General features: G+C 44.7%; 1 protein-coding gene across 1 annotated transcript in view; it reads left to right on the top strand.

Annotated features, from left to right (window-relative positions):
* Positions 1–1510: 1510 nt before the first annotated feature.
* Positions 1511–13447, top strand: part of crabp1a (cellular retinoic acid binding protein 1a) — a 31535-nt gene continuing 19598 nt past the window's right edge. Inside the window, exons 1-2 of the mRNA XM_039018071.1 lie at positions 1511–1828; positions 6699–6877. Coding sequence (XP_038873999.1) covers positions 1759–1828; positions 6699–6877 — 249 coding nt within the window. The 5' untranslated portion in view covers positions 1511–1758. The remainder of the gene's footprint in view (positions 1829–6698; positions 6878–13447) is intronic.

Genomic DNA, 13447 nt, shown 5'->3' with positions numbered 1-13447 from the left:
CTTCCATTTTCACAACCCCAAGCTTTATTCACCTACACTTCTTTTTGGTAGATTTTCATAACAATTAACCACTGATGTTACTCCAACTAGAGCAAGCGCTCCCTTCCTTCTCCATGTTCTCCGGGGGTGATTATGTAATGATGAAATGATAGGGGAGTTTCTACCTCTTCTGCTTAAGCTGTTAAAAAAAAATCTTTTTAGCCTGATTATTGGATTTAGAGTTTGGAGGCAAACTGTGTCAAGGTGAAGGAAATTAAATTTTTAATCCCCCAAAAAACGATTAATCCAAAAGTGGTGCATTTTCAAAACTTTCCAGCTGAGCTGTTTCACTTGAGTTATTTCACAGAAGCCTTGACGGGCAATGGAAATAAATTATTTAAATTGTAATTATTGTTTACAATTTTGCATTATTTTAAAAACTGTCCGGTAAAGTTGCTTCTTATTGTATCGTTCAATGATGGTAAACAGATAAAATCAATCAATATGTTAAAAAGTAGAAAGGGGAATCACCTTGTTTATTGTTCATAATCAACTCAACTGGTGCTGGCAGTTTGAAAATAGCCATTAGTGTGCTTTGTTTGTATGTATGAGACTAACTGAGTATGGTGGGCTAATGGGGTACTTTTGTTGCGCGCGCACACACACACATATGTGCACTCACTCCATACCTTTCTGCTCATGACAATTTCAAAATATCAAAGACTTAAACAAGTGAAGTTCAAGTTAAAATATTTTATTGTATGAAGCCCTCAGAATTTTTTTTTTTCTTCATTTCAGTAGATGCTCTTATACAGAGAAACTTACAGTAGTGAGTGCATACATTTTTGTACTGGTCCCCCATGGGAATTTAATCCACAACCCTGGCATTGCAAGTGCCATGCTCTACCAACTGAGCCACACGGGTTCCCTTAGTGTGCCACAAAAGGTAAAGGTTTCACTATTGAGAGCGATATGAGCATTCATATAAGGGGACCGATTTGCGATATAAGGTATACAATAAGTTAGGATGCAATGAATAAAGGATTTCCATTTCCAACCATATGGTAGTGGATTAACCATATCTGAAGATTTTGCCATAAGCATGTAAGATTGGGCCATGAATAAAAACTATTCCCATCACAATACACAATCACTAACTGGAAGTATCAGACATGACTTTAAAATGTTAATTCCATCAGAAAATGTAATTGATTACCATACCAAAAATATGAATAATTTACATGAATTTAAAAAAAATCACACATGCTTACAAAGGTTATCATCTCGGTTCTGAATTCCAGTCTGGGTTAGGGAAGGACAAATTTGGTGTGTTCTGTCTAGTCTCAGAACAGATTGTGTCAAATGTCTTACGTTAATAATAGGACAGGGCTTCTAGGGGGAGGGACCTATAGTTATTCAGATTAAAGACACTTGCTATAACTACTGACAGAGACAAGGTCAAAACTGACACTAGAGAGAGAGAGTCAGAGAGTGTGACTACAATTGAGATAGAGGGAGTAAAAGGCAGACAGTAAGAAAAAGGTGTGTTTGAAGAATAGAGACACTTGCTTAATCTCGTGGCAAAGAGGAAGTTGAAGCTGCTACAGAAAGGGAGATACAGAAAGGAGAGAGAGGAAGATTGAGAGAGGCAGAGGTTGTGAGTGGACGAGAGAGTGCAAAGCAGAGGAAAGGAGGAGAGTGAGAGAGAGAGGGTATAGGAAGCACAGAGCGTGGAGCAGGTTCTTTGCAGGCATAGCCTTACTGTCAGCCCCAGCAGAAATGCCCAACTTTGCCGGTACCTGGAAAATGAAGAGCAGTGAGAATTTTGACGAACTTCTCAAAGCCCTCGGTAAGCCCCTTCTTGACGTTTTGTCTCGCTCATCCCTCTCTTTTGTATCCCTTTCTTTTTTCAATAGCCTGCACAGTGCATCCCTGCGTGGGCTTTAACCATCATGTGCATTTAAAAAAATATTTGTATTTTCCTTGGGCATTGCTTCACTTCCAACAATATGCTATTGTCTTATCTCATCTAAATGAGGAGGGAGGGAGAGCATACAAGCAAGCTGTAGCGGGAAAGCCTTCAGCTACAGGAGATGTCAATGATATAGACATGGTATTGTTATAGCCGGGGTCCGGCTGCATGTGCATGGGAACAACATTACTCATGTATTAACGTTTAAGTAGGGCATGCGTTAGCAGTGTCAGTGGAGGTCTTCATGGAATTCTCTCCTCTTCTGCCTTTTGTGTTTTTTTCTCTCACTTGCTTTTTTTCCCTTTCTGATCATTGTGATGGTTTAGAATTGGACCAGTTTATCTGGGTCACTCATTTGTGTGGCTGGATCTTTCTGTGTCTGGACTGTAAGTACCATGCTGCTCAAGCAATGAGACCACACTGGTTACATTTTGGGTTTGGGTGAGAATATTCCCTATGGGGCTGTTTGGGTTTGTTTGTTGCTCAGAGGATGGCTTTGAGTTGTGAGCACCATTAAACAGTTTAACAGTTAGTAATCCGACGGGTGCGTGTCATCAAATTGGCTCAGGGGGCCTGTTAAACAGTTAACAGAAACATGTTAGAGTTCTATATTTCCAGGTACAAATTCAGTTCAAACCAGAAAAAGTAACATTACAATTCAATCTATAACTTGAAAACTGCCCAATCCTTTTCCATTCATGAATTGTAAATTAATTACCTGAAATGAAAGAAAATTGACCCCCTTGTTCTGGACCTGTTTGAGTCCCTCAGCTTAACTAAGTTTGTTTAATATGCAAGCTGCAGTTTACTGACCTTGCTTAGCCTCCACCAAACAGATCCTGTGAACCACTCTGAGCTTTGATTACATTTTCCTTGTGAGATGTCTGCCAACCCAACACAGCACAGTTCAGCTATGACCCAATGGGGACCATTCTTCGTGGCTATGATTGTATGGTTCAGAGAGATTGCATGCATTCCGTCTGTTCTGCATTTCGTTCAGTCGTGCGCACAATCTCTTAAGGATCGGACCCTTTTTTTCAATTTTCACCAAAAATGACATGCCCAAATCTAACTGCCTGTAGCTCAGGACCTGAAGCAAGGATATGCATATTCTTGATACCATTTGAAAGGAAACACTTTGAAGTTTGTGGAAATGTGAAATTAATGTAGGAGAGTATAACTCATTAGATCTGGTAAAATATAGTACAAAGAAAAAACATGCCATCTTTGAAATGCAAGAGAGAGGCCATTATATCACTTAGGAGTCTAGGCGCAATTTACATTTTGGCCACTAGATGGCAGCAGTGTATGTGCAATGTTTTAGACTGATTCAAAGAAACATTGCATTACTGTTCAAAATGTTGTATCAGTAGGTCAAATCGGCGGGCCTGTTGTCCGGACCTCTGGCAGTCTCTATGGGGGTGCCACAGGGTTCAATTCTCGGGCCGACTCTCTTCTCTGTAAACATCAATGATGTCGCTCTCGCTGCTGGTGATTCTTTGATCCACCTCTACGCAGACGACACCATTCTGTATACCTCTGGCCCTTCGTTGGACACTGTGTTAACTAACCTCCAGATGAGCTTCAATGCCATACAACTCTCCTTCCGTGGCCTCCAACTGCTCTTAAATGCTAAATGCAAGTAAAACTAAATGCATGCTCTTCAACCGATCGCTGTCCGCACCTGCCCGCCCGTCTAGCATCACTACTCTGGACGGTTCTGACTTAGAATATGTGGACAACTACAAATACCTAGGTGTCTGGTTAGACTGTAAACTCTCCTTCCAGACTCACATTAAGCATCTCCAATCCAAAATTAAATCTAGAAACGGCTTTCTATTTCGCAACAAAGCATGCTTCACTCATGCTGCCAAACATACCCTCGTAAAACTGACCATCCTACCGATCCTCGACTTCGGCGATGTCACTTACAAAATAGCCTCCAACACTCTACTCAACAAATTGGATGCAGTCTATCACAGTGCCATCCGTTTTGTCACCAAAGCCCCATATACTACCCACCACTGCGACCTGTATGCTCTCGTTGGCTGGCCCTCGCTTCATACTCGTCGCCAAACCCACTGGCTCCAGGTCATCTACAAGTCTCTGCTAGGTAAAGCCCCGCCTTATCTCAGCTCACTGGTCACCATAGCAGCACCCACCCGTAGCACGCGCTCCAGCAGGTATATCTCACTGGTCACCCCCAAAGCCAATTCTTCCTTTGGCCGCCTCTCCTTCCAGTTCTCTGCTGCCAACGACTGGAACGAAATGCAAAAATATCTAAAGCTGGAGACTCTTACCTCCCTCACTAGCTTTAAGCACCAACTGTCAGAGCAGCTCACAGATCACTGCACCTGTACATAGCTCATCTGTAAATAGCCCATCCAATCTACCTCATCCCCATACTGTATTTATCTTGCTCCTTTGCACCCCAGTATCTCAACTTGCACATTCATCCTCTGCACATCCTACCATTCCAGTGTTTAATTGCTATATTGTAATTACTTTGCCACCATGGCCTTACCTCTCTTATCCTACCTCATTTGCACATGCTGTATATAGATTTTCCTACTGTATTATTGATTGTATGTTTGTTTATTCCATGTGTAACTCTGTGTTGTTGTATGTGTCGAACTGCTTTGATTTATCTTGGCCAGGTCGCAGTTGCAAATGAGAACTTGTTCTCAACTAGCCTACCTGGTTAAATAAAGGTGAAATACAATACAAAAGTCTGCCCAAATGTGCCGAATTGGTAAATTGATACATTTTCAAGTACATAACTATAGAGAACATACAAAAATGACATGGTAATAAAAGATTTAAGTTTACACACTTCCAGGAATGTCATAGATGGATAATTAGCTTCCCTACAGAAAATACACTAACCTTCACACATCTAGATGGGGGGGGACAGACACAGCAGGGGTTCAAACTGTAGAACCCAGTTCCTACGTAAAAATGGATTTCATCAAACAAAACTATGCTACATTTTATCTCTGGGACCCTCAGGATGACAAATCAGAGACAGATTACTGAATGTAAGTACATTATCTACCTTCAGAGGTGAATGCATCAAACCAGTTGCCGTGATAAAAGTTTTTTGTTGTTGTGCACTCTCCTCAAACAATAGAATGGTATTTTTTCACTGTAAATTTCACTTTGCTCCTGTAAATTGGACAGTACAGTTAGATTAACAATAATTGAAGCTTTCTGTCCATATAAGACATGTCTATGTCCTGGGAAATGTTCTTGTTACTTACAACGTCATGCTAATCATTAGCGCACGTTAGCTCAACCATCCGGCGGGGGGGACACCGATCCCGTAGAGGTTAACCACAACTGCCCCTGCAGATCATTAGTGTCCTCTTGCATAAGTGCCTGGTTAACTGAGAGCCGTGCATCAGCCTAATGTGGATTCCGAAGCGGCTCTGCCTGTGTCTATCAATGTCCCAATAGTCATCTGTTAACTCGGAGGGAGGGGGGTGCACGGTGGACCATGATGCCGGTTTCTTCAGCACGGCAGCACGGAACATGCAGTGCTGTGTGCAGCTTAGTGCTATGACGTGATGTCAGCGTACATACGCAATACCCTGGTCCATGGCTCGTTACGTGGTCTTGCTTGTTGCATTCACAAGTTGGTTAAGGTTAAGACTACTGTTACACCAGTTGCTAAGTGCTGAAACCTACTGGGCAAAGACGTCAATTCAATGTCTAGTTTTGAATTCACGTGAATTCAATGTGAAAAACATATTTAAAAATGCCACTATGTCATTGGATTTAGGTTCAAATTTGGTTTTTAAAAATACAAAATTCCCTTACATTGATACATTTTTCGCAAATCCAATCAGTTTTCCACGTTGATTTAATGTCATCACATTGAATTTTTGTTGTTGAAATGATGTAGAAACAATGTTGATTCAACCAGTTGATTCAACAGTGGGAAGTATCTAAAGCCCTTGATGATCAATGCATGTTTGAGGGAAGCCATAGGGTGAATGTCTGGGAGTGAGTCCTCCTCCTTGAAAAGCCCACAATTCAACCGTCAGTCTGTATCATCTGTGGCCATTTTGCCTGCAAGATAATATGGACAGTGGTAGGGAGAGACCAGCAAGACCTGGTAGGGCGGATTCAGACAGTTGGAAGGACATAGGGGTGGCCAGACAGACTTGCAGAGTGGCACAGGGCATGCCAAAGAACTCCCCTCATGCCAGGACTTTGCCATGCGTCTTAGTCACTGCTTTACACAGCCAGCCACCAGATTCTCTGAAACGCAATTCAGATCTGGCCCTGTCACACAACAAGTGTTGTTTTTTCCGCCGGGGGAATCAGGCCAAAAACTTAATCTCTTGCGCAGGCCGGAGTGCCAACAATTCCTCCGGTTTCTCCTCAAGTTTTCAGATTTGTTACCACAGAGCACTTACCAGAAGAACAATGCTCTACTATTATGGTTTACCACTTTTAATTGGTGTTTGTTGAAGAACAACTATTCCTCATTCAGTTGGCCTATCATGTTTTTTAAAGTAAGAAAATATACATGATTAAGTAGCCAAGAGAAGAGAACGTCCATAAAGAGTGAGAGAGAGATAGGGCAGGGTGGGGTGGTGAGAGAGGGGTCAGGTCGAGGACTGTTTTGGGGTAAATCTGGTCCAGACGGATCTAGGCGGTGGGGGGTGTCTGTCTGTCTGAATCAGGCCTAACTCCCTCCTCCTACCCTTCTCCCTCCCTGGTCTCTGCTGTGCCCATCCAGGCGTGAATGCCATGCTGAGGAAGGTGGCTGGGGCGGCTGCCTCCAAGCCTCACGTGGAGATCCGTCAGGACGGGGAGCAGTTCTACATCAAGACATCCACCACCGTCCGCACCACCGAGATCAACTTCCACATCGGCCAGGAGTTCGACGAGGAGACGGTGGACGGCAGGAAATGCAAGGTAATGTGGAAAGGGTATCCTCCATTGTGCAGTACAGGTACATGTTGCCTCTTAATAAGTGTAATGCACACTGATTTAAAAACAACTATATGACATGGAGTCAATCATAAAGAAGTATTCAACAGATTTTGGTAAATTACACATAATTTGCCCATATTTATTTTTCTACTTGTTAGATAAACACTGTTATTAGGGCAACTTCTCGTTCAGTCCAACTGCATCCTTGACTACATCTAACACACTAAATATGAAAATATTGCCAGATTACGGCAATCTAATACATTGTGCTAATTGTGGGATTGAAACTCTGTTCACTGGAATCTTGCCTGCAGATTTCCTATATATTAAAACATTTATTTCCGAATACAGTTATACAAAAGTATACAGAACACCTGCTCTTTCCATGACATAGACTGACCAGGTGGATCCAGGTGAAAGCTATGATCCTTTATTGATGTCACATCTACTTCAATCAGTGTACAGTCGTGGCCAAAAGTTTTGAGAATGACACAAATATTAATTTTCACAGTTTGCTGCTTCAGTGTCTTTAGATATTTTTGTCAGATGTTACTATGGACTGCTGAAGTATAACTACGAGGATTTCATAAGCGCCAAAGGCTTTCATTGACAATTACATGAAGTTGATGCAAAGAGTCAATATTTGCAGTGTTGACCTTTCTTTTTCAAGACCTCTGTAGTCCGCCCTGGCATGCTGTCAATTAACTTCTGTGCCACATCCTGACTGATGGCAGCCCATTCTTGCATAATCAATGCTTGGAGTTCGTCAGAATTTGTGGGTTTTTGTTTGTCCACCTGCCTCTTGAGGATTGACCACAAGTTCTTAATGGGATTAAGGTCTGGGGAGTTTCCTGGCCATGGACCCAAAATATCGATGTTATGTTCCCCGAGCCACTTAGTTATCACCTTTGCCTTATGGCAAAGTGCTCCATCATGCTGGAAAAGGCAATGTTCGTCACCAAACTGTTCCTGGATGGCTGGGAGAAGTTGCTCTCGGAGGATGTGTTGGTGCCATTCTTTATTCATGGCTATGTTCTTAGGCAAAATTGTGAGTGAGCCCACTCCCTTGGCTGAGAAGCAACCCCACACATGAATGGTCTCAGGATGCTTTATTGTTGGCATGACACAGGACTGATGGTAACAACAATTGAACCGCTCTCCTTGAAGTTCTTGAAGATCCAATAAATGGTTGATTTAGGTGCAATCTTACTGGCAGCAATATCCTTGCCTGTGAAGCCCTTTTTGTGCAAAGCAATGATGACGGCACGTGTTTCCTTGCAGGTAACCATGATTGACAGAGGAAGAACAATGATTCCAAGCACCACCCTCCTTTTGAAGCTTCCAGTCTGTTATTCGAACTCAATCAGCATGACAGAGTGATCTCCAGCCTTGTCCTCGTCAACACTCACACCTGTGTCAACGAGAGACACACTGACATGTCAGCTGGTCCTTTTGTGGCAGGGCTGAAATGCAGTGGAAATGTTTTTGGGGGGATTCAGTTCATTTGCATGGCAAAGAAGGACTTTGCAACTAATTGCAATTCATCTGATCACTCTTCATAACATTTTGGAGTATATGCAAATTGCCATCATACAAACTGAGGCAGCAGACTTTGTGAAGATTAATATTTGTGTCATTCTCAAAACTTTTGGCCACAACTGTAGATGAAGGGGAGGAGACAGGTTAAAGAAGGATTTTTAAGCCTTGTGTGTGTGCCATTCAAATCAAATCAAATTTTATTTGTCACATACACATGGTTAGCAGATGTTAATGTGAGTGTAGCGAAATGCTTGTGCTTCTAGTTCCGACCGTGCAGTAATATGTAACAAGTAATTTAACCTAACAATTTCACAACAACTACCTTATACACACACGTGTAAAGGAATGAATAAGACTATGTACATAAAAATATATGAATGAGCGATGGCCGAACAGCATAGGCAAGATGCAGTAGATGGTATAGAGTACAGTATGTACATATGAGATGAGTAATGTAGGATATGTAAACATTATATAAAGTGGCATTGTTTAAAGTGGTTAGTGATACATTTATTACATACATTTTTCATTATTAAAGTGGCTAGAGATGAGTCAGCATGATGGCAGCAGCCCCTCAATGTTAGTGATGGCTGTTTAACAGTCCGATGGCCTTGAGATTGAAAAACAGCTTCTATCTCTCGGTCCCCGCTTTGATGCACCTGTACTGACCTCGCCTTCTGGATGATAGCGGGGTGAACAGGCAGCGGCTCGGGTGGTTGTTGTCTTTGATGATCTTTTTGGCCTTCCTGTGACATCGGGTGGTGTAGGTGTCCTGGAGGGCAGGTAGTTTTCCCCCGGTGATGGGTTGTGCAGACCTCACTACCCTCTGGAAAGCCTTACAGTTGTGGGCGGAGCAGTTGCCGTACCAGGCGGTGATACAGCCCGACAGGATGCTCTCGAATTGTGCATCTGTAAAGGTTGGTGAGTGTTTTTGGTGACAAGCCAAATTTCTTCAGCCTCCTGAGGTTGAAGAGGCGCTACTGCACCTTCTTCACCACGCTGTCTGTGTGGGTGGACCATTTCAGTTTGTCCGTGATGTGTACGCCGAGGAACTTAAAACTTTCCACCTTCTCCACTACTGTCCCATCAATGTGGATAAGGGGCTGCTCCCTCTGCTGTTTCCTGAAGTCCACGATCCACCATCTCCTTTGTTTTGTTGACATTGAGTGTGAGGTTATTTTCCTGACACCACACTCCGAGGGCCCTCACCTCCTCCCTGTAGGCCGTCTCGTCATTGTTGGTAATCAAGCCTACCACTGTAGTGTCGTCTGCAAACTTGATGATTGAGTTGGATGAGTGCATGGCCACGCAGTCATGGGTGAACAACAGGGAGTACAGGAGAGGGCTGAGAACGCACCCTTGTGGGGCCCGTGTTGAGGATCAGCGGGGTGGAAATGTTGTTACCTACCCTCACCACCTGGGGGCGGCCCGTCAGGAAGTCCAGGGCCCAGTTGCACAGGGCGGGGTCGAGTCCCAGGGTCTCGAGCTTAATGACGAGTTTGGAGCTGTAGTCGATGAACAGCATTCTTACATAGGTATTCCTCTTGTCCAGATGGGTTTGGGCAGTGTGCAGTGTTTTTGCGATTGCGTCGTCTGTGGACCTAGTCATTTAGCTCAGTTACCTTCGCTTTCTTGGGAACAGGAACAATGGTGGCCCTCTTAAAGCATGTGGGAACAACAGACTGGGATAAGAATTGATTGAATATGTCCGTAAACACACCAGCCAGCTGGTCTGCGCATGCTCTGAGGACACGGCTGGGGATTTTGTCTGGGCCGGCAGCCTTGCGTGGGTGAATGGGCAAGACAAAATATCTAAGTGCCTTTGAACAGGGTATGTATGGTATGGTATGGTGCCAGGCGCACCGGTTTGTGTCAAGAACTGCAACGCAGCAATGTTTTTCACACTCAACAGTTTCCTGTGTGTATTGTCGTGAAATTATTGTAAACAAAAGGAGAGTTATTTACATTTCTTCAAAACAAGTGAACTTTATTATTTAATTACTGCAGTAATGGAGCTGGTCAGTAACCACCCCTGGAGGTGATCACTGAGAACTCAACAAGCTGGTTAGAGCCACAGCATTTTATAGCAAAGTCCATCCTCCTGGATGTTCATGACAAACAACAGATGTATGGAATGGGTCACAAGGTTACTAATAATTCACAGCAAACAGTATCTGCAGTAAATACTGTCCTCATTGTGTAGAGACCAGGGTCTGGCCCTCCAACTCCATACTGGAGCCATCTCCCCCTGGTACAGTACTATAACAATCTTGCAATTTTGCTCTCACAGTATAAAGAATGGTCCATCACCCAAAGGTCATCCAGCCAACTTGACACAACTGTGGGAAGCATTGGAGTCAACATGGCCAGCATCCATGCCGCAACGAATTGAGGCTGTTCTGAGGGGAAAAAGGGTGCAACTCAATATTAGGAAGGTGTTGCTAACGTTTGGTATACTCAGTGTATGTGTATGGGTTACCACCACCCATAGGTTTAATCAGAATGCACTCATTAGCTCACCGCTCAATCTAAAAAATAAAAAAAACACAGGCCACCCAACTCCGAGTTTGGTGCCTGAAGCTCAAAGCACAATTAACAGACTTGGGAGAGGAGTGGTGATTGTGTTGGGGATTACCAAATTAGTGTGGTGGGTAGGTAGGGGGGAGAGGGAGATTCTGTACAATTGGAAATTGGGAAATTTGGCTTTCAGTGATGGGATGGATTTGGGTTGGCAAAATATGGGGGTTGAGCATTGGGTAGGGTGGCAGAGCTACAGAGGAGACTGGGAAAAGTGTGCTCTGGGGTTCCCTGAGTGTCACGATCGTCGTAAAGAGCGGACCAAGGCACAGCATGATTGAAGTTCCACATCTTTATTACGGTGAAACTTTAAACAAAAACAATAAACCAATAACGAAACATGAAAGTAGTGGTGCACATGCACAAACACAAAACAATATCCCACAAACACAGGTGGGAAAAATGGCTACCTAAATATGATCCCCAATTAGAGCTGCCTCTAATTGGGAACCATACAAAACACCAACATGGAAATATTGAGCTAGAACACCCCCTAGTCACACCCTGACCTACTACACCATAGAGAACCAAGGGCTCTCTATGGTCAGGGCGTGACAGTACCCCCCCCAAAGGTGCGGACTCCGGACGCAAAACCTGAAACCAAATGGGGGGGTTAGGGGGGTTGACTAGTGTCGGTGGCGGCTCCGGTGCGGGTCGTAGCCCCTCCCCAGACCCGACCATGGCGCCGGGCTGAACAGAGTAGGGCTCCGGCCTTGGAGCTGGGCTGGTCGCCGTGCTTGGACTGGGCATCGGCGCAGAGGAAGGCTCCGGCCTAGGAGCTGGGTTGGACGCCGCGCCCGGACTGGGCACCGGCGCAGAGGAAGGCTCCGGCCCTGGAGCGGGACTGGACACCGTGCCTGGACATCGGCGCAGAGGAAGGCTCCGGCTTTGGAGCTGGACTGGACACCGTGCCTGGACTGGGCATTGGCGCAGAGGAAGGCTCCGGCCTAGGAGCGGGACTGGGGAGGCGCTGGTGCCCTGTCCAGGCACAGCGTCCAGCTCTAGGGCCGGAGCCCTCTGCGCCGGTGCCCAGTCCAGGCACAGCGTCCAACCCAGCTCCAGGGCCGGAGCCCTCCTCTGCGCCGGTGCCCAGGACCAAGGGCTCTCTATGGTCAGGGCGTGACACTGAGGGTGTGGGAGAGGAGAAGGGGGGATGATAAATAAGACTGGTTGAAGGTGTGTGTGTGTGTGTATCTGTGTTTGTGACAAGGCTTTTAGGGCTTTCTTATTTTCCTTTTGAGTAGCGTTTCCATGAAAAATGTATACATTACATGGCTGACTTATTAGTATCATGCTGACGTCTGAGAAAGTGGCTTAGAGGGCTGACATATATGAGATAGATGGGGCCTCTCTCCAAGCTTTGGCCCTTCGGGGACTTCTCAAGCCGTTGTTTGGAATGAGCAGGGTCACGATGCCACGTCAGTGCAGATAAACTGTAACTCAGCCATATTCATCAAATACAAGGTACTACACCAGTCCCCGGTTATAGGCTGCTTTCCCACCAGGGTCGTTGCATGTCATTTCAGCAAGCCATGACATTGACCATCTCAGATTGTTCTGAAATAATTTTAGCAGTTTTAAACAGATAAGTTTAGCATTCTTGCAGCATTTTTGTATTTATATAATTTGATCTCTGAGAAATTAAGCAAATTGATTGCACCCAAATTGGACATTTAAATTGATAGATTTCATCAAATATTTTTCTACCCCTTTTTCGTGATATCTAATTGGTGGTTACAGTTTTGTCCCTTCGCTGCAACTGCCGTACAGACTTGGGAGAGGTGAAGGCGAGAGCCATGTGTCCTCCGAAACACGACCCTGCCAAGCACTGCTTCTTGACACACTGCTTGCACCAACGTGTCAGAGGAAACATTGTACAGCTGGCGACCGAAGTCAACTTGCAGGCACCCGATCTGCCACAAGGAGCACTAGAGCGCGATGGGACAAGGAAACCCCGGACTGCCAAACCCTCCCCTAACCCGGATGACGCTGGGCCAATTGTGCGCCGCATCATGGGTCTTCCGATCACGGCCGGCAGCCTGGGATCCAACCCCGGTCTGTAGTGACATCTCAAGCACTGTGATGCAGTGCCTTAGACCACTGCGCCACTCGAGAGGTCCACAAAAGTTTTTTCTAATAATGAGTAAGACATGAGGAATCCAAATAAATGGTAAAAAGCCACCACCCACCCTAAGAACCCAATTCAGAATTTTTTTATCCACTGTCCACACTCAGTTTTACCCATATCAGATTTGCACATTCACACTATAGCCTCTGAAGTTGCACACAGATGCAATGCTCATTTCCTGGTATTGTTACTTACCATTTTGGGGTGGTTGTCATGGTAACGCCAGGTCACGTGCATAAAAGCCACATCAGAGCAAACATCAAAATTGTATCAGGATTGAGATCCACATACGGTGCTTTCGGAAAGTA

This window comes from Salvelinus namaycush, chromosome 21, assembly GCF_016432855.1.
Source record: "Salvelinus namaycush isolate Seneca chromosome 21, SaNama_1.0, whole genome shotgun sequence".
Classification (NCBI taxonomy): domain Eukaryota; kingdom Metazoa; phylum Chordata; class Actinopteri; order Salmoniformes; family Salmonidae; genus Salvelinus; species Salvelinus namaycush.
This window is presented reverse-complemented; position numbering and strand designations above follow the sequence as displayed.